At 42.1% G+C, this 27691-nt stretch overlaps 1 protein-coding gene across 1 annotated transcript in view; it reads left to right on the forward strand.

Annotated features, from left to right (window-relative positions):
* The window catches only part of HHAT (hedgehog acyltransferase), a 159307-nt gene extending 131829 nt beyond the window's left edge, over window positions 1-27478 (forward strand). Inside the window, exon 12 of the mRNA XM_065631678.1 lies at window positions 25155-27478. Coding sequence (XP_065487750.1) covers window positions 25155-25252 — 98 coding nt within the window. The 3' untranslated portion in view covers window positions 25253-27478. The remainder of the gene's footprint in view (window positions 1-25154) is intronic.
* Window positions 27479-27691: the final 213 nt, after the last annotated feature.

Raw genomic sequence — 27691 nt, forward strand, 5'->3', positions numbered from 1 at the left:
CACCTTTTAACTTATTAAACTTCACAGCATGATTCGGTAAGGCAGTATTTCTTATATAAATTATTTGAATAGATTACAAAAAATTCAGATATTCAGGAAAGTCATCATTGGTTCTTACTAAATTTTAAGTTTGTTTATAAAGCAAAATGCATTAAAATGTAATTTACATGCTAAAAAAAAAAAAAGTCATTTGAAATAAATGCCTTATCTCCATCCAATCCTAGATGCAACTATTAAAAATAACTTTTTTTGAGTGTTGGACTGTATCTTTCCTCTTATCAGCTCCCAAGTCTGACCCTGCCCTGTGCTGCACCATTTCCACCCGCATATGCAGGTTTCCAGTGGTTTTGCTCCGTTAGTATCTGCAGTCCTAAGTCTGATCTGCTTCTCCTTTGTGTCTCCTTCCACTGCTATATTTGAGTCTTCTGCTGCATTACACCCTGTGTAATGCCTCCTCTTTCTGCGATCCCTCACCTCTACCATGGAAGAAAATTTCAGTAAGTCTCTGGCTGCTTTCTGCCAACAAGTGTATGTGTTATTTATGTTTGCTGCCTGTTTGGATGCTCTGCCTAAATCTGTGTGACCCTAAGTTTTACACAGAGTAGTTGCTCCATTAGCTACGGAGTGTGAAAGATTTTTACAGGGAAATCTGTCAGATTAGGAGTAAACCCACAGGGAAGCTGGTCAAAGTCTCCTGACATCACGTATTTAAACTGGAGTTACTGACACGGTCATCCTGACAGAGCGTTTTATATTCTCTGAGTCTTTTATTGCAACATATGTGAGGTCTGTAAAGTGCTTTGATGTTGGAGCTGTATTTAAGTGCCAGGCATTATTGTTTTGAATCTTTCAGAGTTCTGGTGGACATGGAGAGGCTGGTTTTTGTTAAACTTTCCTTTTTATCTTCTTCACACGTGGTCTCCTGCTGCGGGGACTCAGCTTAAAATTATGAAGTGCAGAATTAAGTATTAAAGAAAATTTTGGAAGGGTGACTATCACCCATGGGTGCCTGATGAATAATCTGGATTTACCAAGTAAAATCACGTGGAGGAAAAATCCTCCTAACATGGAACTGGAAGAACTCTTGCTCTGCAGCAGCATGCCCTGTGCCAGGCTGCAGAGTCCATCCAAGGAGACTGAACTAATGCATACCCAAGTTCATAAAACTAACAGAAATTACCTTTTTTTTCCTCAGGAGTTGACAATACAGTTTCCATTTTGCCAGTTCTGTTATTTTTTCAATGTTAAGTCTTGGGAACAGTCTTAGGTAGAGGTTGTTTTGTACACTTCTATGGTATTTCCTGAAAAACCCTTTGTTCTTTGCTGAAGAGCCACCTTCCAGTTCTGCCTGGGTTTCTGGGGCTGTTTCTGTTGGTGTATTTCTGTGTTCAACAAAACCTGAAAAGCCTGGAGCTGCTCATTTAGGAAAGTCTGACAGTGATTGCTTCCGCCACCTCCAGAGATCTTTTAAAGTGGAAAGAAGATTGGAAAGATCAGGAAAACAATGTCTTAATGGAAATTCCAAGAGGATATTGGAGAAGTAAATCTGTGGCACTCTGTTGTTTTTTTACCTGAGTTTTGTGGTTTGCGTACATGATGAAGGGAAATCCGAGTTCACAATATTGTGCGCGTAGTTATTTTTTCAACGCTGGTCAACCCTCTCCACTGCTGTTTCCTAGTCAGTGACTTATACAAGTATATATATATGGAAGTATATCGAATGCCTGAAACACATTCACTAAGGCAAAATGCCACAAACAGGTGAGCTGGTACCTGAATGGCCAGCAAAGTCAAGGGCCAAGGTTTACTTCTAACGCCTCTCCCTGACTCGGTGAGTTCTGCTTGGGCATCTGGACACAACCTTCCCTTTCGCATATGAAGGTAGTTCCAGCCCTTTTAGCAACTCTGTGGCTTTAAAAATCTACTCCACTGGGATGAGCTGCAAGATAACTATGAGTAGTTTTCCCACTTACTAGTTAAAAACAGTTACTGAATAAGAATCAACAGGCAATATAATTTTTAATGAATATGTTTAAATTTCTGCCTAAATATTTCTATATCTCTGCACCCTGAGCACTTACTCATGGTAAAATGGGACTACATACTTTTGACTTTTTCTTACAGTGAAATTAGGAGAAGGCTGAAGACTAATATTAACGTTGCTGTATCATACTAATACTGAAAGAAATTGAATTCGTGTATTACGAATAGGGTTAGGAGCACCTCAGATTTTTCGTTATAAGACCATTAATTCTTTATTTGCTTTTTGACGTGTTTTTTTTTTTTTTTTAGTTTTTATTTCTACTTTCACTCAGGTCAATTCCTAGAAGAAAAGACTCAGCCAAAACAGTTCAGGCTTCTCCAAGCATGGAGCTGAACTACATAGAACCAGGTTGGCAGTCTTCTTTGCAAGGTTAGAGGCAAGCCTTGGCATTTGCTTGGAGCTGAGGAGAAGGGGAAGGAGAGAATGAGAGGACTTTGGTTTGTGCCCTAGAGGTGAGGAACAACTGTGTCTGGCAGGATTTGGCCACAGTTACTCTTATTCAGAAATTCCTGCTCAAGTTAACGAGGACAATTGTGCTTTTTTGATATGTAATTGTTATTGGGTGACTTAGTGCCAGCGTAAATCTGTCTGGAGCCTGATCTGAAACAGTTTGTGTTGGGACTGTGGGACAGAGCCATAACGTTGTTACATGCTGGGGCTCCTTTGCATCCTCCGTCTTGCTTCCTAAGAACTTGCTGGTTGTGTGCTCTGGTCTAGGCAGAGATGCAGCCCGGAGCAGGCACCTCTGGGCTTCCCCAAGAGCTAAAATGGACTGTAAAGGAAACGTGACTCTGGCTTCGTCCTGTTCTCTCTCAGTTTCTTGGGTAGAAGTAGTCTTTGCCAGGTGCTTGGGAGGCACATATTACTTGCCTGCTCACATCCTGTGCTAGGTAGTCAACTTTGCTGATGATACTGAGTATTAATGGTAAAAAGGACGCGGGACAAACATGAGTAGGTGCAGAAGGATCTTACAAGGCCTCAGTGGTGTGGCAATAAAATGGCAGATGAAATTCAGTTCACTTACGTGTTAACTGCAGTTCACTTACACATTAACTGTATGTTGAAAGAGGAGAGGGAGGGAACAAAATCCAGTCTTCATACCTCTGAGCCGACTGTTACTGTCTAGGAGAGAGCCTGGCATTATCTTAGTGACACTCCGATGAAAACATCAGCTTAGCAGCAGAAAGCAAACAAAAACAACAACAAAACCAACCCAGACATGAGCATTGTCGATTCTTGGGAATGCCATTTTCGCATGCTACAAGGCTGTGCTGTGCCCATTATCTTGACAGTCACAAACTTGTCTGCGACTTGATTTGGAAGTAGGTACAAAAAACTCCAAAAGTGGGATCTGGCTTGGAGACTCATCTAGTTCTAGGTTGGGTTTCTGCGGTGCTTAAGCCTACTATATGGAAATTCATAAATGTATGACATGTAAGCATTTATCAGTCATAAGCATAAGGCTCAAGCATATATGGATTTATTGCATAGCTCTGAGTTAGCATAGCAGACTTCTGTCTGCACAATATGGAAAGTAGCGCTTGCCATTCTGCTCTCGCCACTCTGATGTTATTTTGCACCAATCTTTCTCATTGATTTCAACATGACAGCTTTGCCGTATGGTCCTGCTTTTCAGATAGTTGTTCCTCTTGTGTTATCTGCTCTATAGATAGTTTCAGCTGCATTCGTTCCTATCCCTGCCACAATTTCTTCCTTTCCCTGCCTGTTACTTTATTTGGACTTTCTGCTTTACCCTGCTGTGTGTATCAGTCCTGGATGGGACTTCTTTTTACACACCACAGTATTCATGTACAGGCAACTGTTAAACCCTCTGGCATTTACATTCAGGCTACTGCTGAGCTCCACAGTCCCTGCAGCCTTCCCCCCATACGAGAAAGCAAACAGGAGAGCTTGACAAGTTTTGGAGAAGAACAGCAAAGACGATGAAAAGGTGGGACGGTTTCCATGCACAGAATGGTTATGCAGGGAAATAAGTTGGGACCAGCAAGGTAACCAAATGCTGCAGTGAAAAAGTTGATCGATGGAAGAATTATTAGTTAAGTTTGTTCAGTGAAGTTTACAGATTCAGAGCAGACACAAGTGTCACCTTCTGTTTTCCAAATGCTTTTCATTAAGAGTAGAAGATCTAACACTTTACAGGAGTCTGTGTTTGTTATTTGTTATCTGTATAGTTATTTGTTAAACAATTTCATTTTCTAGAAGTATTTTGACCTGTCTATGCAAAATTGTGTCTGCTTTTTTTCACTGAAGTAGACAACAAGTTCTGTTTATTTTCCTGTCCTCTACTCCAACTGTTTTACTAGAGAGATACATCATTTTAATACTCAAGTGTTGCTATTTATGAAAATATTTAATGTATTCCTTTTCTCAGGTGTGAAGGTGTGCTGGGTAGTTTGGGGGCTTGGGGGAAGGATTATGAGAGAAGGTCCTGTCATGTATTCATAGATGCAAAGTCCCCCAAGAACAGTCACAAGCAAATGGTGTATTTCCACAGTGATGTAAGCATCAATATTTCAGCTGCTTTCAAGCCAAGTCCCCCAAATTATTGAGTGCTTGTAAATTCTGCCTGAGTTGCTGGGAGTGCTCATCACCATACAGCAAAGAGCATCATGCCCCTGCAAACGGATCCTATTTCCGTACTGATTTTGTCAGTATCAGATTTCACAGAATCACAGAATGGTTGGGGTTGGAAGGGACCTCTGGAGATCATCTAGTCCAACCCGCCTGCTAAAGCAGGTTCGCCAGAGCAGATCGCACAGGAAGGTGTCCAGGCGGGGTGTGAATGTCTCCAGGGAAGGAGACTCCACAGCCTCTCTGGGCAGCCTGTTCCAGGGCTCTGGCACCCTCAAAGGAAATAATTTTCTCCTCATATTTAGATGGAACCTCCTGTGTTTCAGTCTGTGTCTGTTGTCCCTCATCCTATTGTTGGGTGCCACTGAAAAGAGTCTGGTCCCATCCTCTTGTCATTCATAAGCATTTATAAGGCCTCCTCTGAGCCTTCTCCAGGCTGAACAGACCCAGCTCTCTCAGTCTCTCCTCATAAGAAAGGTGCTCTAGGTCCCTAATCATCAAGATTTAAATGTCTGGATCTTCTTTTCTCAGGTAAACCCATTTTCTACAAAAACAACAGTATTTAAATCCGAGCCCAATTATGTTGTATGATCTCACATAGATCCATGCATAGTAACAGTTCAGTAAAACTCGTCTCTGGATTGAAAAAGCATGTGATATCAGGAATATTCTTGTAACTTCTACCAGCAGAATTATGTAGAACAGGGACTGAACGTTATTATAGTGTTACCTGATGTGTGCAGTTTAGCTGTAAGGGACATTTAGATTTGCTGGGGCATTTGATATCATCTTGCTGCTGTCTGCTGAACAGTAAAATTCCTGACCCTGTCACAGCAGGCAGGGGTAAAGGCCTTTCCTAGTAGCAGCAAGGTCATTCTGTTTGGGAGGCATCCTTTCAAGTGAGCCTGATGTTGACTGATGGCGACACCGTCATGGAGCTCTATGCACATTGCCGTATGAGATAACCTGTTTGATAAGATGCAAATTTTACGTCATGATACTGTTTATTTTTTTTAAAAAAAAAAAGCACCTGCCTCTATTGCAGTAAAACCTGTGTTGCACTGGCAACATGTTGGATAAAATTGCTCAAAGAATGTCCTTAGAAACCTGCACTAATTGCCACTCCTGAAAAGAGAGAGCGTAGATTCTCCTCATGTCATTTGAATCTGCTTTGGCCAACTTTAAGGTTGCGGTAAGTTGCCAGGTTTCTGAGCAGTAAAATATAGCAATAGATAGGTGTATCCTTTTCTTGTCCTGTATTGTATTTTTGACCCAAGCATCTGAAGAAGTTGAGGATTCTGGTTGCTTTTCAAATACCAAAGGGAAACAGAGGCACAGAGAGAAGTAGCAAGTCAGTAGCAGAACTGAGAGCAGATCTTGGCTCTCATGCCTGCTGTCAGTAGTAGTTCAGCATTCATTCCTCCCTGTCATGTGCTTTTTCACAGCCCTTCTTAGACACCAAGTTCTTTGGGGTTTGTGAACGGAGCTCAGTAGCACAAAGAGAAGATCCTTTCAGTGCAATGGTTTCTGTGCTTCTTGAGCTGACAGTGAAGTCTTCAGTGATAGCAGTGCATGAAAAATCCACTGTATTGTATATAGAAGGGGTTGCCATGAATTAGGCATGTCTCAATTTGTTTGACCTATGCCAAGTTTAGAAAGGGCAAGTCCTTGTTTAAAAAGTGATGATCGCTCACTAACATGAAGGTGTCTTCTTTACATGGCAATAAGCGTTGCTGATCTGTCTCTCAGGGAAGCTGGCCCCTGCCTTGCCGTCAAATACACAAGCTTTATCTCATGCTTCTTTTTTAAGTAACATTATTGCTGATGAAAGGTTGTGAGATGAGGACAGAAGTTAGGAGAGAGTCAGCATTTACCCGTTTTGAAAGCCTAGAGGAAATGGCTCTTTCTGTCTCATCTCACTTCTTTCATCCAGGCTTGTCTGTCTTAGTGTGTATGTCTGTCATGCATAGGTTAGGGGTGGTTTATGATGCTTTCATCTTTATTTGTGGCATTTTTTCTTCCTCTGAAAATCTGCCCTCAGCTTTACTGCCCGCTGCCTAGGTAAAGTGGAGGTGTCCTCCACATGGTCTGGGCTTTTGATGCCTCCTAGGGAATGCTAAAGGCAAGCTGGAAGCATCTATAGGATGGTTTTGTCTTAGTTTCTGCACTGGAAAGTCAGATTTACTTTAAACAGTTACTGGATTGAAAAAAAATGTAGTCTGTGGAGTGGGGAGGAAACCTCTCTCTTCCATTCTGCGATAGGAGAGTGGGCAAGCCACAAGGCTACAGAAAATCCTGGGGTCTTTATGTAGTGACTCTCTAGCTGAGCCATGGAGCAGCTTCCCAAGGAGGCAGAGAGCTGAGCCCAGCATCAAGGGCAGCTCCATGCAAGCCTCCTGCAGCAGCTTCCCAGGGCCAAGCATGTTTCCCTTGGGGAATCTGCTCCCATACAATTATTACCCCAGCAAATGCAGTAGGTATTGTTGCTACAACGTGGTGTGCAGGTGCTACTATGAGCATGGCCACTTACAAGGTAAAAAACAAACAAACAAACAAGAAAACCCACTGCATACCCAGATGTCACATCTTAAATGCTGAGTCTTCAGCGTCTTTATGAAAAAATAAGGGTGGATGAGGTTTTTTTTGTCCCGCTTATACTTTGCACATTCTGTATCTTCACACTGTCTATGATGGTACATAAAATATCTATGATTTCATTTCAGTGGAGGCACAGTAGTATATAAAACAACTCTAAAGGTCTGCCTACAGTCACCTTCCTGTCCTTCTCTTACAGCAGTAAGTGCTGACCCATCATTTCTCTTGAAACTGAGACCATGGCAGTGCTGTACTTAGCCAAGGACACACACTTTATGAGCATTTTAGTCACTGAAGTTAATTACATCAAGACCATGTATTACATGTAGTACTTTGCCAAATCTGTACTGGTTTTGAAAGATGACACAAATTACTTCTATGAAAATTCATAGATGATTCAAAATGAATGTATAGTCTGATTAGATCTTCATTAATCAAAGGTAGTGGTTATTTTGTTAGAAAAATGTTAACATTTACTTAACACGTTTTACAGAGTGTTTCTACCATCATGTGAGTTCTGCAGGAGTAATTTCATTAATAATTCAATTCAGCTTTATGTACTACCGCCTTCATTAAAAAGGCTGGATACTGACAGCACTTGTATTTAATGTTCTCTTAAGCTTGATTGAAATACAAGATCAAGTCCACTTATATCTCCAAGAGGGAAGACAATAAATTTTTTCTGCATTAGTAAGATTACATCTATAATTAAACTGCTGGTAAACCTGTACCAAGCCTACAGCTCTTCACTGTAGACTAATTTAAGTCTTCAGTCTGAAACAAAATTGGCATAATTAGCTCTGAAAGAAGACTCGAAAGGCTGGACCCATTTTTACCAGGTAAAGGCCACCCTAGTCAGTCGTAACCACAATTTACAAATTGATCATTTTTAGGGAAGTCTTTTGCCAAATGACCTCCAGTATCCATTCTGCACGGACGGGATGTGTGTACGCACCAAACCACCAGGCAAGTGGAGCCTGCTGGTGTCCCTGCTGAGGCACACTCACGAGCAGTGGGAGAAGTTTATGGTGGCATACCAGCTTTGTTTGCTTTTACTTGTAAGATTAAGAATAACCACCTAAGATTTGAAAAAGAATATATTGTTATTGAATCTTTTTTTCCTATCTCCTTTTCTAAAAAACAAGTATTGTTTAACAAGAGTACTTGAATGTTTTGCTCTCTCATAACATACTTGATTAAGACCATTTTTTGTCTAATGTAGTATATAGTGGCTGTTCTTTACCCATTTTCTAAGTGGACTGTTAGATCAGTATTGATGTGTTGAGGAAGCCTCTTATGGCTTCTTTTTTTAGTGAAGAGTTTATGTGTTCAAATTTTTGAGTTTGATTTTTGCTTCCCATCTTTTCTCTGTCACTGTTTACTTAGTTGGGTTCTTAGCCAACCACTGACATTTCTTCCTCCTTACTGGAGATTCACTTGATCACTTTAACCCTTTAATCTTCATTGTTTCTGAGTCTCTGTCTAGAGTGATGCCAAGTCACGCTTCAGCTTCTGTTCTTCTCTGTACTTTTATTTATTGTGTTTTGAGGCCTTCAAGAGCAAATCAAAATAGAGATGTGCCACAGCCTCTCAAGCATTCCACTCAACAATTATAATATCTGTTGCAGTTTGGGTTAGAATTTAAAACAAATTAAGGTACATCATTCTCTGAAGAATAAAAATAATTTATTATTCTGAAGCCATAGAAGATACAGGGGCTTCAGCAAAAGGGAAGGTAAGGATGTTAGTAAATTGCTAATGACCTTGGTCCATCTGCCAGGGTAATTTTCCTGCCTCAGTAATTGAAATCTATTCAGACACAATTTAAAGGTCATCAAGGATGCAAGTCAAAGACTTAAGCAGAGCTTCTGAACAAAGCATTAAGTATTGTGTTTGACTTTTCCTTTTATGAATGGCTGAAGGATTCTGCCAAATGGTAGATTTCTCTTATTTAATCAGGCTTCTTTGTTAAGACAAACTTTGACTGCAGCTGAGCTCTTCATTTGGGTCCATTACTCACTGAAACACTAGAGGACAAAGGAAGGTCTTTTATCCATAGTTATCTTGCAGTTCTGCAGTGAAGTGAACACTGGGACAAATCCAAATAATGCTTCAGAAGGGAAATAGAGGGTCATCTGAGCAGCCTTGGCCCATATGATGAATACAGTGTGAGCAGACATGAAGGATGCTGACACTTGTGTCAGAAAATGTGATCTGAAAAGCAGGACTTTCAAAATCTAAACTGGATACGCCAGTATCCATTCAAAAGAATTTTTGAAGTAAATTAGTAATGCCATATATAGTGGTTGGAGAACCAGATTGTACCTTTAAAATTTCCAAGTAAAGAACCAATAAAGTAAATGGATACTATTACTTATTCTCCATTTTTCCTGTGCAAAAATCAGCTCCATTAAGTGACCATGCATACGATTTTGAGAAGCTCTTCCATTTCATCCAGAATATGAGGAATTGATTTTTAGTAATAATTCATGTAGAACCAGTAGAAGATCCAACTGAAAATGGAGGGGAAGGGAGAAGGGAAGATGAACCTTCTATCATCTCTATTAGGTATCCTAATTGTTGTCAAAGAAATTTGCATTAATCTCCTTGTCAAGAGCAGCAGTAGTACTGCCTTCAGAAGAAAAACAGCCAATTTCAGCAAGGTGAGCCATATTCTCTGTCTCCTCCCTCCCTCACACCCCCCAAACTGGCAATCTTTTGGATCTTCTCCAGCTAATCAGTATAAATGATGGACACCTTGACATCTTCATCTGGCAATATGCTTTCACCAACATACCAAGGGTTGCCAACCTCTTGCTTTGTCAATTCTAGCTAAAATGAAGCCACCCGCAGTCCAATTAACCCCATGCATGTTTTTACTGCATCCCCTACAAAATCACGGCTGCCTTTCTTGGTAGCTTGTTTTCCATGGCTAGCTTTCCTTCTGCCATCTTGCCACATCCATCTAAGTGAATCAGATCTAATAAGATATTTTGTCCACCTCAGGTTTTAAAACATTCCATTTTCACATTTCTTATGCCATGCTAAAACTACAAGCCACATAGCCCCATTACCATTTGGTCATTTATTGACTGTAACAGTGCCATGGGGACTGACGCTAACGGAGAAGCCGTACCTTTGATCACCTGTACCTTTGATCACCTGTACAGCTGTTCCCCAGGTCTTGTTCTTCCCAGCACATGCTCCATCCCGCATGGCCAGGCCTTGCCTGGCTCTACAAGTCCATCGCTCCATCCTACTTCAGCGCCAGCTTTGCCCAAGCCCAGCCAGCCCCCTGTAGCCTCCATGCTCTCTTTCTCAGGTGGGTTACTCCTCTCCCTTGGTGTGTTAGTTTAAAAGTGGGGATATGAGATAGCGTTGATTTGTCATGTAGTGATTGTAAACAAAGATGTTTGGTGATGGTCTGGGCCCACTTGAGATGCGGCATGCATTAATGAGCCCCCAGTTATATTTACTGTGACTAATCTGTGTGGCTGCACCATTGCACGTGAACTGTGATCTTTGAAATAAAACAAATCAGATCCGGCTCTCTTATAGTGGATTCTCTGAGCCGTTGTGAGGGTGCCTAGATTGATTAATTATTCTGGTTGTGTGGCTGCTCCAGTAAAGGAGGCAGCAGGCACCAGGCATGCTGTGGAGAGGTTTGCGGAGATGATTGTTTAGCAGGGCCTGTACATATGGAAATTTGTTCTCATTTTATCCTTTGTGCTATCCCATTTACAAATGGAAATGACTGCTTCGTAGCCAGTTCTCATTATATTTCTCTCCCATGAGATGTGAAATTAGCACTAGGAGAAATCCCGCAGTAGTTGGGGCTGAATCCTGGTCCCTGCACAGGCTGGGGGAGCAGGGAGGCAGCAAGGCCGTGTTAAGGAAGTTCCTTTTCCGTAGGTTTCCCATAGCAGAGACTCAGAAATAGATTCCAGAAATTCTTCTAAATAAATAATGTATTTGCAAGATACAGCGTAGAGCAGCTCGAGCTGGGTGTCTCCTGAAGAGGGACCTCGAACAAAGATAACTTTAGGCAATTATATCCTCACAATCCAGTCCCCCACTCCCTGTGCCTCATTCCAGGCCAACTGCAAAATTAAGAGTCTGAGATCTTCCTGCTCTTCATTGGATCTCTTAATTTTCATCAGGGGGGCTGTCAATTAAAGTTCTGACCTTCCATTGCTATTTTGCACCCACAACTGGGGAAAATAAGTTTTTGGTAATAGCCTAAACAGTTTTCTGTTAGATGCCATTCTGTTCCTTTACTTATCTCGAAGGATGCAGCTCCCCTTATCTTCTAGCTTGAAGACTCTGTGGCCTTTTTCACTTAACGAAGCAGAAAGTTCAAAGGTTCACAGCTTGCAGAAGTTACGTTAAGCAAACTTACTTATGCTAAGGGAATTCTGTATAAGCAGTTTCCAAAGAAGTTCTGTAAGCAGCAGCATACCAAATAATTCAATGAGCTAAGTCAGTCTGTTCCCTCACAGCCAGCAGGACCCTGCCCTCGCCAACACACCTCAGCAAGGGGCAGAGACGGTCACTGGAGGCAGCCTGGTGGTTGATGAGGAAAGGCCAAGGTGGAGCCTGGAAGACTGGAGAGTTGGGCGGGGAGAAATTTAATGAACTATAACAAGGGCAAGTGCAGAGTCCTGCACCTGGGCAAAAACATCTCCAGGTACCAGTATAAATTGGGGAATGACCTGTTAGAGAGCAGTGTAGGGGAAAGGGAGCTGGGGGTCCTGGTGGACAGCAGGATGACCATGAGCCAGCACTGGGCCCTTGTGGCCAGGAAGGCCAATGGCATCCTGGGGTGGATTAGAAGGCGGGTGGTTAGTAGGTCGAGACAGGTTCTCCTGCCCCTCTACTCTGCCCTGGTGAGAGCGCATCTGGAATATTGTGTCCAGTTCTGGGCCCCTCAGTTCCAGAAGGACAGGGAACTGCTGGAGAGAGTCCAGCGCAGGGCAACAAAGATGCTGAAGGGAGTGGAGCATCTCCCTTATGAGGAAAGGCTGAGGGAGCCTCTTTAGCCTGAAGGAGACTGAGGGGTGACCTCATTAATGTTTATAAATATATAAAGGATGAGTGTCAGAAGGATGGAGCCAGGCTCTTCTTGGTGACAACCAATGATAGGACAAGGGGCAAGGGGTGCAAACTGGAACACAAGAGGTTCCACTTAAATTTGAGAAGAAACTTCTCCACAGTGAGGGTGACAGAGCCTGGAACAGGCTGCCCAAGGAGGTTGTGGAGTCTCCTTCTCTGGAGACATTCAAAACCCGCCTGGACACCTTCCTGTGTAACTTCATCTGGGTGTTCCTGCTTTGGCAGGGGGATTGGACTGGATGATCTTTCGAGGTCCTTTCCAATCCCTAACATTCTGTGATTCTGTGATTCACGGTCAGGCACAGCATGCATACAGTATATGCATAAACTATATATTTTTATACAGTTAAATACGGGGGCAATGTGGAGGCCCCTGAAAAGTCTGGTCAGGGCAATGAGAACCTGCTGGTGCCTTCGTGTCCCCAGTGTCCATGTAAGGCTGAGCCATCTTCTGGGGAGGCAAACCAGCAAATCCATCCCTTGCTGCCCTCGGGGCTCGTGCTGCGTCACTTAGTCCAGGGCTGTGCAGCAAACACAACCAAGGCTGTGAATCACTGAAGTGTCACTTCGTTGCATAGCTGGGCAAGGAGACAAGAAACTACCTGAGCACTACAGAGCTGATGTATGCAAATGGGTCACTAGTTTCCTCCGGAGAGGTGTATATGTGTGTGTGTGTTGGTTTTGAGCAAGATGTGTGTATTAGTGCTATTGGCAGTCTTGTTAAAGGTATGCAGTGCTGCTTTTATTACATTGACTAGCAGAGCACAGGTGGGACAGAAAGTATAACAGCCATGCATCAGATCATGCTCCTTGCTAATTTTGGTGGGCCAGGCAAGCACATAGAAAGATCATCTCTCATTGCACTAAGCTACACTTTGTTAAATAGGAGAATTTAAAATATAGGCACTAACTTTCTGGCAAGGCATAGTGAAACTGTTTTGCTTGGTTAAAGTTTGATGTAATGTAACAGAGGTGGTGGTTGCAAGATTTGTTGGGTTTTTTTTCTTTTGGAAGAGGGAATATGGTGCTAAAGATATTAAAACAGAATATATATATATATTTAGAAAATCTTTTTGCAGTCAGAGAATTGTTCCTGTATATGCTTCGTTCCACTAGTGCAGCCATCGTACCTGAAAGGACATTGTTAGTCATGCCATTCAGCATCTGTTCAGGAAAGTTTTTTAGCAGAGCAGCTAGGCTAGTATAACAGCATATAAATATTTCCATGTGCATTCCTCTGAGCCAGCTACAAGGCAAAGAAGCGTTGTTACCTGCAGTGTATGGATGAAGGGGTTTGGGCTGACAGAATCATTTTGATCTCGGTTACCACAGCAGTAGGTAACTCACTTGGATTCCTGCTGATGAGATGCCCCCCCATCCCCAGGTCCCAGGAAAGTGGAATTGGACTCAGGAAAGGAGCAGTGCTGGCAGATTTTGCATGTTGATGTAGCTGCCTGGGTATTTCTAATCCTTGTTTTCTGATGTAGGTGATAAAGGGTTTGGTAGCTTTTGCTTCAGATGGGCTCCATGCTCACACAGGTAGACCTGTGTTTTCGGGTACTCTCTGAGCTCTGTGTTGCAGAGAGCACAATTCTGATTCACACAGAAAGCAGGGAATAAGGTATTTCCTCCCCATACTCACTAGCTATACTCTTGAAATCCAGAATGGGAACAAGTGAATTGTCCAGTTTTGATTAAATATTGATATCTTTCAAGTAATTTTAAGTTTGCTTGGGTTTGAGGTTTGTTGTTTTGGTTTTTTTTTTACTTTATTTCAAATGGTGTTGATGATGAACTAACACAGACTCTTTTTTACACAAAATTTGAAATTAATCTTACCCACAAGCTATCTGCAATTGAACGTTTTTAATGATAATTTTACTGTTCAGTTCCTGTGACTATATTGGCTGCAGCAGGGTCAGGTTAGCTCACACAGGTGACGAATGAAACAATGGTTTTATCACAAACCGGTCAAACAAGGCCAACCCTGTATGGCCCTTTTCCTACAGGTACCTTGCGTGCACCAATTGAATTCCATGTGATAAGCCACCAGTGTGATGGATATTGCTCATTGTCAAGGTTTTCTGTTGACTGATCGCTGCCTTCAGGCTCCACTGCCCTTCCAGGGCCTTAACTCTGCATCAGCCTTTTTCTTTGCCCTTTGGTGATGCTGTGAAAACAAGACACAAGTGGAAGGGGAGTCATTCATACTGAGACCAGCAGCATTACAAACGCCTTAGTCCTGAATCGATTGCTACAGCTCAATAAGTGATGGCAAGATTGCCTGGTTACCTTATCCACACGCTTCCATCCCTCAAGATGTTTGGATTTCTGTTAAGTGAGAACTCGGTTCAGTGTCCTCTCTTGTAGTGCCAGTTTTACACCGATACAACAATTATCCCAAGTGCAGTGTTCCTGTAAATTACCGATGTGCTCTCAGCCCTTCTCTTACTGCATTAAGCTCTAACAGGTAGTACAATTTTCATTACTCAGAGCATTTCAGGTACGAGATCTCTGTGGTAAGAAGTTGCTATTTGTTTATTGCGAGCATAGGTGGTTGTAAATAGTTGTTAAATTTGTCATGCTGTCTGCTTTTTTTCTTATTCTTAATGCTGTGGAGGGACAAGACAGCACCATAGAATTGCTGCTATGGTCTGGAAACATAAGTATTTTTGAGGATGACAAGGAAAAATTGTATATTAAAAAGCGTGTTGCAGGTAAGAAGAGGTCTGTGAATAATTCATCCTTAAATAATTCTTCACATTTAAAAATTAATTATTTTATAGTCATTTAGGCATCTTAAATTCATGACCATTCCAGGCTATCTTAGCCAGAAATCAGGTTGGGGAAATAAATTATAGTACTTCAACTTTTTACCCAAATATTTGCTTGCTGGTGATTGATGACACCTGTCTGAATCCCTGGTTTAAATCCTCTGCTTTTGAGAGTAAGTAGCCTTGATTTCTCAAGAGCTCCCTAGCACTAAAAGGCTAGAGAAGGAGTTTTGCTGTATGCAAAAAGGCTGATATACAAACCTAAATCCAAGAACCTAAATAAGATTGATACAGAAATCTTCCTGAAATTCAAGCTCTAGTAGAGGGGAAGTTAATTCATCCTTCTGCTCAGTGTGTCTTTCTATATATAATGTGGGTATCTCTCTGCTCGATAAGAGGCAGACGCTCACCTCAGGATCCTGCCAGGCAGCAGCGGCATTCCCAGCTCCGCCTCCAGGACGTTCATCTTCTTCTGGGGACTTTGCTTTTTATTCTCCTGCTTCATCTTGCAGTGGTAACGAAAGGAGACTCATGGCTCTGATGTTTTGATTGGCATCTATAATGCTCTCAGCAAATACTTACAAGTCAAAAATGCCCTAAAATCTTTGCAAGTGTTATCTTTCCATAACTGTTCACACTGTGTTTAAGGAAGTTGTGTTGGGAATACCTGAGCAGACATTTAATGATATGGATAGTGCTGTCCTTCTGCATGCCAAGTTAGACACCTTACTCTAAAATGTTTTCTTTACGTAACACTTTGAAGAGATAGCTCTCTTGCTTTGCTTCCAGGTGAAGATGCTTCTTTATTTACAATAATGCTTTTGAAAGCTTTTGTCTCTGTTCTAAAAAGAAATGAACAGTGACATTCCCTATTTTGTGGGCTTTGATTTCACATTAGCTGTGTGTAGGTAAGAGCAGACCTCATGGCGGCTACAGCTTCCTCACAACGGGAGGAGAAGGGACAGGCGACAAACTCTTCTCTTTAGCAACCAATGACAGAACCCAAGGGAATGGCAGGAAGATGTGCCAGGGGAGGTTCAGGTTGGACATTAGGAAAAGGTTCTTCCCCCAGAGGGTGCTGGACACTGGACCAGGCTCCCCAGGGAGGTGTCACGGCCCCAAGCCTGACAGTGTTCAAGAAGAGACTGGACAAGCCCTCAGACTCATGGTGTGAACTGTGGGGTTGTCACATGCAGGGACAGGAGTCGGACTCGATGATCCTTGTGGGTCCCTTCCAACTCAGGACATTCTGCGATTCTATGGTTCTAGGTCTCAACTGAAGACCTGGGAGGAGAAAAAAGTTTGCTTCTGATTTACAGCTTCACCCCTTCTTAATCCGAAAACTAAAGATGTTTGATTTTCTTTTCCTTTCCTATTGGCACTTGTGGCAGAAAGATTCTGCCAGGCAGTTTTAAGCAGTCTTTTTTACTGTTAATTCAAATTCAGCAGCAGCACGAGTATGGTTCTTTTGATTTTACTTGAATTACTCCAGAGTCAACTTGATACGCATGAGACCAGAATTACTGCCAAAAATCTCAGGCTTTTTTCCACTGACTAGCTCTGCTGGAAAAACTAGTAGAGGGTGAAGCTTTATTTTAAAGCGCAAAACAGAAGGCATAACTGCTGTGATTCTTTTGTGCTTTATACGATGTTTAGAGGTAAAAATACTTAAGGTAGAATTATGGTCACGTAATACCACCAAAAAACCCCCAAGAATTACAGAGTGAAGTTACCAACATCATCCTCCTCACATCATGTGATATTTACAGGGGAAATAATGCTTCTGATCTGGATTGCAGAGTATCCTGAGAGCTGCTAATGTCATGGTTAGGTAACATTAAATGACATTCTGGCTCCAAAGACAAAAAAAGAGAATCCGTGCAGGGATACCTGCATCCATGGAGCATTTACCAGCATTTGTAAATAACACAGCAGGGTTGTTGTTGTTTGGTGTTTTTTTTTATTTCATGTACATAGTTAATGCAATTAAAATAGTTTTGGCATTATCATTGATTGTGTTGACGAGTGTTTTATAAAAGCTATAGGATAGGCCTATCTTTAGAGCTCTACTTGTGAAATTGTTTATTTTCAGCTTATATAATTAATAAGCAAATGTATGTTTAGCATCCTTAGCCCTGACATAGGCTGAATTGATTTCTTGTTGTTTAAGAAAGTCCTTGTCAGCAGGCAACTTTCTTCAGTGCTGTCAAGCATAAAAGTAAAATGGCTTTAGCTATGGCAAAGTGTAGTTCCAGGCACAGTAAGAACACAGAAAAGCCACAGCTTTTCTGACCCCTATCTGCTAAATAAAATCTGTTTGCATTATGAAAACACTAAGAGACTACGGCTTTCTGCTCTCAGTGATGCTGATCTGGGTGAGCTGCAGTCATCCTGCACTGCAGACAATGGTCTTGGACTGTTACCTATCCATTTACAGTTTTTCTCAGCAGTGATAAGTACTCCTCAGAAAGCCACAGATGTAAGCATTCTCCAGGATGGTATAATTTAAAATTCATGTAAGTAGACTACTGTTAGACATTTGTTAATGTCTTTAGCTGGAAACTACTTTCTGTCTACTGAAGAGGAAGCTTTTGTGGTTACTGCCAGTGTACCTGGCTGAGGTTCAGGTCTAGACCTGGCAGCTAAAGATTTCGTCCTTTTCAGTCTTGTTTCCAGATGCTGCATGGGACAGCTTCTGAGTTATCCTCACAGTATTTCCCTTGTTTTCCTTTGAAATACCTCTTATTTTAGAGTAATATTTTTCCTGAATATTTGGACCTTAGCTGTGCTTGAAGCTTAGGTATCTTCAACACTTGGAAACCTATAGCAATAAGTAAGGTCAGCCTGGAGTGCCCCAGGCTGGTTCCCCTTGGCTGAGCTGCTCTGCTCCCAATCTACGCAGTGGATGGAGGGGAAAGATGTGGGAGCTTTTTGCTGGGGGCTAATAATGGGACAAGATGACACCTTGAATATACAGACCCTGTGAACCTATATGCTGCTGTATGTGGGCTGGGAGGATGGGGATGCCCAGCTGGGACTTCAAGGGCTGTGTGTTTGCTGTCAGAATTTATTGCCTGTCCCTCACCGCGGCACTGGCGCGCCTCTGTCCTCCCATAGCCCAGGGAGAGCAACATCTGCAATGTGGAGGACAAAAGCAGCAGCAAAAAGAAACCCTGCCATGGCTTAGGTTGAGGCTTTGCTTGCCATCTGTATTCTTTTTGCAGCTGAATTCACTATCCTCTATGTACTGCATCTTACCATCCCTGCAGTTATCCCTGGCTGCACGGCTAGAGGTGATTTGATCGGCCTGATTTGAGTGCTCCCACGCAACAGCCAAGAAGCCACTGAAATTCTCTGCATTTGCTCTTTTTGTCCAGGCTTGTTTGTTAGCAGCAGCAGTTTATGTATGAGTAGCTGAGCTGGAAGCACACAAAAGTAAAATCCTTATTAGTAAGAGCTCCTTCACAAGGATACAGGCTGTTTGCAGACAGCAATGCCTAAGTTAGCCATTAATTTAGAAAAGCACCACAGCTGAATTTAAGAATTTGAATAATACAAACTAGTAGCCTCTTCATTTTATGTTTTAAACCCAGGAACTAGGAGTCATAATAAGCCTTTAGGCCAAGATTTCAAGTATTAAAAATTCTGCTGGATTTGAAGACGAGCAGCTACAGCAAGTAAAGCACACACTTGTAGTTTTAAGGGCCTATCCTCAAATATGGATTAAAAAAAATAGAAAAATAAAGATCACAAATGCTAGATTAAGAAGAATTTAAATAATTAGAAGACTGCTTCCCTGACCAGAGTGTTTTCTACAGCTCTTGATGCACACAGAAGTAGTCTTTTAATAGCACTGCTTGAGAAAATACAGACTGCTGAGAAACTGAATTTCTAATCAAATTCTCCAGGTGGTATAGAGCAGAGTAGTGGGAGGATATTCTGGAGAAAAATTCTTTAAACTGGGTTTAGATCACTGCCTACTCTTGTCAGCTCAAGCAGAGTACACACAGAACAGTGGAGACGAAGCAGATGTGATGGGGATGGGGTACAGCCAGGAGATTTAGGTTCATTAATAAATTTTCTGTCGATCTAATTATGTTGCTGTACCTACAATATAGCAAACAACGCAGATAAGCTGCAGCCACACAAAAAGGGAATTACATGTCTTCATTTAATATTGTACATGATTATTCTTCTCTGCATTTGGCCCTACTACGTGATACTGCAGTAAGTTTATTGCAGAGAGGGTAAAATTTAACTTGTACAAGAGCTTTTCCCAGCTTTCTACCAGCTCCGCTTGCATCTTTGCATCTCTAAATTTTGTTCTTGGGATGAGCTGTAACACAGAAGTGCTTAGGGCAATGCTGTCAGCCACTAATAGACCGCGCTAGAGCTTGCTAAGGGCGAGTCCAGCAATCTGAGGCAATGACTTGCAAACTGAAGAAGTGGGCAATAGAGATATATATACATAGAGACAGACATATAGATATACATGAAAGCATGGAAGCTAACTTTACTGAATTCAAAATCAGTCTAATACTTCCATAATTGCTTCTGTCTTGTTTTCTTTATACCTGGGAATAGAGTTATTTACTATTATAGGTTCCAGCTTCATAGAGATCTCTTAAATGTTTGGCTTTACTTAATGAATGGTAAAAGGACTTAAGCTAGAAAATGAAGGCTGTTCTTGACTCTGTTTTGTCACATGATAATTGAAAATACCTGGTTTCCTGTCTGGGTTAGTTATAAGTGAGTAAAGGGAGGCAAGTAGGAAGGAATTAGCATCTAAAGGCACTTTAAAGGCGTTTCTAGGAAAGCCCTCTCTATAAAGCATGATTTTGCCATTTATCATCTGCGTGTGTTGTTTTGAAGGGTGTATTATAAGGACAAGAATATCCTTCAAAAATAACCTTTAAAGCCAATATCTGAAAATTATAATTTTTTTTCATACTCTGCTTTAGTACCTTCAGAAGAGGAATGAACTCCAACAGAAACAGAAATCTCTTCCATTTGTCTTCATTGAAACACTGAGCTTGGTCTGTTGCAAGAAGAACAGTATCTGTGAGAAGACAGTACAGTGGACGTTGGGTTTCTGTTCAGCTGTGCAAACACAGCACATCCTGCAGTGTCACCCAGACCCAGCATTAAGTAGGGCTGCGTGTATCGTGTCTGTGTGTATGAAGCTGCTGGAAAACTTGCTGCACAACACGTCGAACAATTTTATATAAACCAGTTAGATCACCTCCTATGTTCTTTGAAGTTATCCGGTCCCGCATCTGCATGCTAAATGCTAACACAGACGAAAATATATAGAGTTGCCTTTTCCAAACACCTGACCAGAGTACTTGGGTATCAGACTGCACGGTGTGTGCATAGCATCCTACTGGGCCTGTGCTGCCCTCATGGTCCGCCCAGGTGTGACAAACAGACCCAAAGTTAAAATTTAAAAATCCAGAGGTTGTCTTCCACATGTTGGGCTAGATAATGGGTTTATTTCCACTGATCTTTAGATTTGAATGTGTTATTTTTCCTGATAATGTGGTGGTTTTACTGATCTTGTAAGGATGTTCGTTTTGGCCTCAAATGCTGCTTTGCTTTGGTTTTTTTTATTCTGTTTGACAAACTGGTGCCTGTTCCTCCTCCTCCCCACAGTCATGTCTCTTTAGTTCCACTTTACAAGGGAGTTGCTTCAGTGTCTTGTCACATGTGAGCTTTTGTTTAAGGATAAGTTTTCCTCAGTGTTAAGTCTCATAGCAACTTATGTACTTCCAAATCCAAGTCAGAGTAAGGTGTACGCGCCTGAAGTCAAGCTTTTCAAAGAGATGACTCTTTCTGACTTCTATTGATTTAATAACTGCTTTGTACTTGAAGGCTTCTAAGGGCTGTGCTGCCAGCTCACATCTGAAAATAGCGTTAAGGTCCCTAAGCTACTAAAGCAGTTTTGGAAAGTGCAAAACTCAACTACAGTCCCTTTCTCCTACATCTCACAGGTTGAAGGGAACGAAGGGCAACTTCCTAATATTTTGATGAGAATGTGAAACCTGGATATGCCCAAAACATTTCTGACATGATTTCATTACTGTAGGCGATTAGGAAATTTGAAAGAGCTTCCTTACGGATACTTGATTCAGATTATTTGAACTGAGGTAATAAGGACATAACTGGTCTTTTGAGAGCTGTGATCCAGGCTGTTACGTTTGAGTAGAAAGCTTAGTTTTATCCCACTCCCTTCGAAATCCAGAACGTGCCAGGAACACAGCCTTTTCTAGATGTTTGCAAAGTATCCAGAAGCATTCTTGAAGAGGAGATGGGAAGTTCAAAGGAAGGAGTAACTCCAAAGGCAGTTCCTGTTGCAGTTAGCATTAATTCTGTTTTGACCATGTAATGAAAACAAGTCCTCTATACATGATGGTGAAAACTGGGTACATAACATATCAAACTGTGGCTTTAAACTGGCAAGACTACTGGGCAGTAGTTCAGCTGTGTGCAACAGAGCGTTGCCTTCTGCCCAGTTGGGACTGGAGATGATTTTGGGAAGAGGATGTGTGAGAGACAGATAAAGTGCTGCTGTTACCTCGCCACAGAATTCAGTCCTCTTCACAAAGGAGTTTGTTTGATTTTTTTGTGGAGCAGCATACCTGTATAAGCAGAGAATTTGGTTCTGATGCCATTAATGTTTCTCACCCAGTGTTCCTTTGTTAAATGGGAAGTCCAGCTGTCTTAAAAGAAACTGGTGCAGGTAAAGCTCACAAATATCACTGGGTTTGCAAATAACATACGAATTTTTCTTGGGCTTACAAATAGCATATGTTAATGAATACTAATTCATCTTTCCACTAAAAAGATCATAAAAAATCTGAGTTGTCTCGTAAAACTTGGCCTTCAAGCCTAAAATCAAATTACTGAAGACAGTCAAGAAATGTTAAGATTTAAAGTGTTATGTGGTTTTGAATAGGCAAACTTGGTCATTTCCTAGCAGCTTAGTACTTAATTTGACCCTAGTACTGTTGTTTTTGAGAGTATCATTTACGTATAAGATTTTGTGGAGAGATACTGGTTTAGAATGTGGGTACATATGCTTCCAAGAAGAGTTTGGAGACCAGTACAGCGCAGGTGAGGATGCAGTGGTTTAGGGTGATAAGGTAAAGCTGAGGAGCAACCAGAAAGAGCCCTTTGAACTGTGTTTGAGAGTGGGAGCAGAATGAGTGTCAGCAAAAGGCCTGAGGGAAGAATGTACCTTACACTGCTGGCAAAAAGAGTGGTTTCCAAGGAACTGCGGATCTGAGACCATTGGTACCATTTGGTTGGCTGGGTTTACAAGGATAAACTGTTTCAGCAAGGAAGGGGCTCCTGCGAACTCATCTGGCAAGAAAGCAGCTCATGTTGCTGTTTGGTTACAGAGGTCACTCACAAGGACAACACGCAGGTCATTTACGTGCTCGGAAGAATTTGAAATTGCATGCCTGCTGGGTTAGCGTTGCTTGATGTGCCCTTCCCAACAACATCACCTTCTGGAGACCGAGTTCTTCAGTCTTAAGCATCAAGAAATGCTTTGAGATCCATGCAGCTCCTGCTAGAACAGCTGTGGCAAGATTAAATTTTAAAAATTCCCCCTTTCCCTCGCCCCATAGTGGGTCACTTCGTCTTCACCCTTCTTTTTCATCGTAATTAGATCAGGAGGAGGTAATCTATTGACTGCTACCCCTGACACCTGGTACTGTACAGGAGACACTCCCTGTGTTCCAGAAGGATTAGCACAGGCCTGATTGTATCAGCATGAGAGCCCCATGAACCCAGGTCAGAGGCACTGTGGAGGAATCTTCTTATAAATCTAAGGCATCTAGAAAAGATTTCCAGTGCCTGCCAATGTCTTCTGACAAGCTCTCTTGTACATTGGCTGGGGATAACAAGCAAGTCAGACTAAAGACTACTGTTGGCACATTTGCTGTGTGCCAGAGCTTTAAATTATTTAAAAATGCAAAATACTTACGTAGCAAGATTTCCAAAAGTGCCCTTTAAAAGAAGAAAAAGACAATTCTAGACTTGGTCCTTTCTTACCTTTCGGGTTCTGTCTGTATAAAGCAGCCAGCACAATGTTGCTGCCAGAAGAGGCGTGTTTTTATTACATCTACTGACATACTTTCATGGGCAATTTTATCAGAGACAAAGCATAGCTGAGCTGTAGCTTGCTAATAAAGGTGAAATCAAATCTACAGTGGCCTAATTTCACTGAAGAAGAGACTATTGTTAAAAATCCCTTTGGAGATACCTCAGAAGTTTTGTTGAAACAAATGCTGTGAAACAAATAATTAAACTGAAGGTATAGTTTTGCTTTAGGGTGTTGTGAGGACAAGTGATTAATATTTGTAAACGTGTCGGTGAAAGTCATTCAGGTTACAAGACTGTATTTCATCACGAAACAAGGCCAGAACAATTAGATATTTGTGAAGCAAACACACAACTATTCACAGGGGGGAGAAAAAAAAAAAAAAAAAACCACAAACCACAACCAAAAACCAACACAAAACAAAAACCACACAACTTTTTTGGAACCTGTTCCGGAGTGGAGTGTTACACTGCCCAGGCTCTCGGAGCACAGAGGAAGGGTCCCCAAAAGCGCAGGACTGAGCCCAAGGCCCCGAGCTCTGCTGAGGGCAGGCTGTTAAGATGAGCCCCAGCTGGACATCAGCACAATTAAAACAGTCTCCAGACTGGACAAAGCCAGCCTGCCAAATACCTTGTAAGCATCCCTTCAGAAAGAGCCCTTCCTGGAGTATTGTGTTGTGGAGAGGCTACATCTTCTCTCCATGCTTTCTCCATGCCAATGGGGAATCTCATTTCTGCCAGCAGGTTCCTTCAGACCACAGTGTCCCCCAAGAGGGAACACAGAAGCCCTTTGTTCAGAAGCAGCCGCTGGTAGTACGAGGACAGCGTGCAGAAGTCCAGTCAGACGCATAACCGAAATTCTTATGTCAACAGCAGCAACAAAAAAGCCACCAAAAACCCCTCAAAGGCTTTCCTCCCTGTCCCCTTCCCACAGACAAAACACACTGAAGAACATCAGGGCCTGATGCTGGGGCTTTCAACCTATAAACTGTAAATTTCCTAAATTCTAAGAGGAGGAGGAGGAGGATGGAGAAGGGGAACAGAGGTGCCAGGAAGTTATCAGGAACAGCAAAATCATCTGCCTGATTCAGATGTCTAGAGATATGGATTTTTCAAGTTACCTGCAATTCCACTGGAAAGCAGATGACCTCTTGGCTTGTGACCTCCCGCTTCCTGCTTTAGCTGTTAAAAAGCTAAAATGAAAAGGTGGTGACTTTTCCTAAAAAGAATTTGAAATAATGACAACACACGTAATTTCCCCAGCAAAAGTCTTATGTATAAGAGCAATCAGGTTTTTTTTTTTAGTTAAAAAAAAAAAATCTAACAAGAACACATCAGGCAAATAGGGCTGTCTGTTCTGCATGGGCACAATGGTGTTCTGACCCTGTGAGCTGTTATGGGGCTGTAGAGTGTGCACATCACTTTTACACCCAGCTGCAGTGCATCCAGAACAGCCTTAATCAGCAGTTTCCCCAGGCTCTTTCAGCAGAACAGGTAACTGGATTTGTTCTGATTTCTAATAACCTGCTTTGTGGCTGTGCATCCCCTTGTGCCCAGGAAGCGCCATAGCCAGCCTAAAGCACCAGGGTTCATTCGGGTATCTGCTTGCTAGACAAAGCCTCCACAAAGGAGAGGTTTGAAGCAGAATTCTTTAATTCTGCAAGTATCAGTTGGAGGTACGGAGCAGGAATAAACCTGATCCCGTTCCCTGGAAATGGAAATGACTGGGGCTGCCAAGGGTCAGGCATCCCAGAAGCTCAAACAATCTAGTTTTCCCCTTTCAAATTTGGTGGGTTGGCTCTACTTACTTAGGAGACTGAATTGCTAATAAAATTAATTAGAAGCATCATAAGTTGGTCATCCCAAGAGTGTTTCTACTTGAAGCAGTCATTAATTATTATGACAAGAATTGTCTGTCTTTCTATTTATAGGCTGGCCATGGGCAACACTGACTGTTCTCGGGTTCCTGTACTGCTACGCTCACGTTGGAATCGAATGGGAGCAAATGCATGCTGTGAATCAGGAATGATGCAGAATGATGATTTTTAAGACAGGTTGATGGCTTTTCTACACTGGATATCCTACCTGCAGAAGGATGTGCCTGAACAAGGGATTTGGTTAATGTGTTAAAACCAAAAGCTCATGGAATTTATTCTGGATTGTGAATGCGGGAATTGAACCAGAAACACTGATGGACTATGGCTGGGGAGAAATTATGAAGCATTGTGAATGATTTTATTTTTATAAAACATCATCTCTGTGACTCTATGTACATTGGAAGCATGTATCTCAGAAAAGGTATTTTATATATGTTGAAGATTGTATTTTTGTCTTCCAATATTTTGCTGCCTATTTTGAAATACTGAAGAAAAAAAAGTTTCCTATCTTGCACAATTCAAAAAGCCCAATCTCAGCTCCTGTCCAGGGGCGCACAGGGCTGTGCCCTGTACTTATGTTACTCCATGAAGGGCAGGATGCTCATCAGTTCTTCGTGATTGCTTTCTGATACAAGTTAGAACATTTTTGCTATTCTCGGTGACAGCAGTAGTTCAGCCTTAAGCTACCTGTGTACTTACTGTAGCAAAGTCTGCTTTTTCTCTTTAATTTCTTCACTTAAAATTTTGCCTTTAAAACACTCTCTTTTTTTATAGTCTTAGGAATTGTTTTGTTTCTTTAAAATGAAGGAGAGGTCTTTACTTAAAGAACAGCTTTTCTTTTTAATTGAATAAGACCCTAGAGCTCCTTGGGCTTTCAGTGCTCTCTACCTTGTGTTAGAGCTAAAGCATGTAATATTACCTTTATTATGGGGCAAATCCCACCTTCAAGGGAACTGTTCTGTCCGCCTCTTGTCTTCTTTCTGTTACAAAAGGAGATTAGCCAGCTCTGGCTGAATGGTAAATCTGTTCAGTGTGCTTCATTTTCTGATGTCCAGGCAATCAGCTCCTGCAATATAAAAGACACCCTAGGAGTAGCATTTTAAGACGTTAAAAACCAAACACACACACACACACAAACCCAACAAACCAAAACAAAAACACCACCACTCCCCCCCGCCAAAAAAACCTACCACGAAACACACACAAAACACCACGGAATGGTCCAATACAGTGGCACCAAATTAGCCAGAGCTCCGTGTCCTTTGCCCACAGCCAGACCTGTTACAGCAGCATCTTTGCTAAGGGACGGGGTTGTCCAGAGCTGGGCAGGTCCTGCCTGTGAGCATCGGTGCAGCGGGAGAGCTTCAGCACATGCTTGTTTTCTGAGGGAAGGGAAGACCCTACTCACGCCTGGCACAAGGGGTGTCTCCCAAGCTGTTCTTCTTTCAACTGATATTGAAGAGCAGCCAGAAAACCTTTGTAGACTTTCTGAAGGTAGACATTCCCCCCAGGCCTGGCAAAAGGCCACCAGTCCTGGAGAAGGCTTCTTCCTGCAGCTTCCTGCACCCGAAGCAGAAGGACTCCTACCAAAACTTGTTCTGTGCCCCCCACCAGCCATTTTGGCCTGTTCAGAAGTATGGTTAGCATCCTACTGCCCATCACTCCTGCAGATTCAGCCAAGTCTGATCAAGCTCATCCCTTCAACAAGAAGTTCCGTCCCCAAGATAGGCTTCAACTTAGGGCCCACATTTCTGGTGCCTCTGCTGGTCAGAACTGTGGCAGCCCTTTTCCCCCTTCATTTGTTCCTGAAGAAGTAGGACAAAGTCTTCAGCTCTTTACCCATCTGGAGACTACACGCAACTCTTGCTGTTTCAAGGCAGAATCTTCCACCCTTTATGGCTAGGGAAATTTTTTTTCCACCCTGACAATGCAGTGATTTCCCTTGTAAGTCATTTCTAGGAAATACTGTGGACTGTTGAAAATAGGACTTGCTGCCTGGCCAGAGACATGGCCCTTCTGATTGACTTAGGATGATTGCAGAGATCCTCTCAGCCAAAGTAGTACGTTACTCTCAGCCTTCGAATTTACTAAAAGAATCTGAGATTGGCCTCCATTTTGGAGCAGAACTGAGCTAAGGGCAAGAACTTCCTCAAACTTAAACTTTGTAATTAAGTGGAATTAGCATTGGAGAGAAAAGTCATGAGTCTTTTCTTCAGTCTTATCGATTACCGTTATTACATGAAACAAGGGTCTGCTAAGTGATTAGATTCCAATTTGTATGCATGCAAAACTCCAATACGGAGATGACCTTGAAGGTCATCTAGAGTATGCGTATTTCTAAAGTAAAATGGTTTGGGGGTTTGTTTTGTTTTGTTTTTCCAGTGCTTTGTATGTCTTTCATAATTTTTGATCCTTTTTCCTTTTCTAAAAATAAAGCTCGAACTGACTGTTGGCTTGAGAACTGTCTTAGAAAGCTACGGTTTGGTGGAAGAAAAATAAGTGCTTTGCTGCCTTGAAGAAACACTGCTACACACTGGATGCCTGCAGGATGGGTGCCATGCAGACTGGTCACTTGTGTCCTTCTAGAGCTC

Source organism: Caloenas nicobarica, chromosome 3 (genome assembly GCF_036013445.1).
Source record: "Caloenas nicobarica isolate bCalNic1 chromosome 3, bCalNic1.hap1, whole genome shotgun sequence".
Classification (NCBI taxonomy): domain Eukaryota; kingdom Metazoa; phylum Chordata; class Aves; order Columbiformes; family Columbidae; genus Caloenas; species Caloenas nicobarica.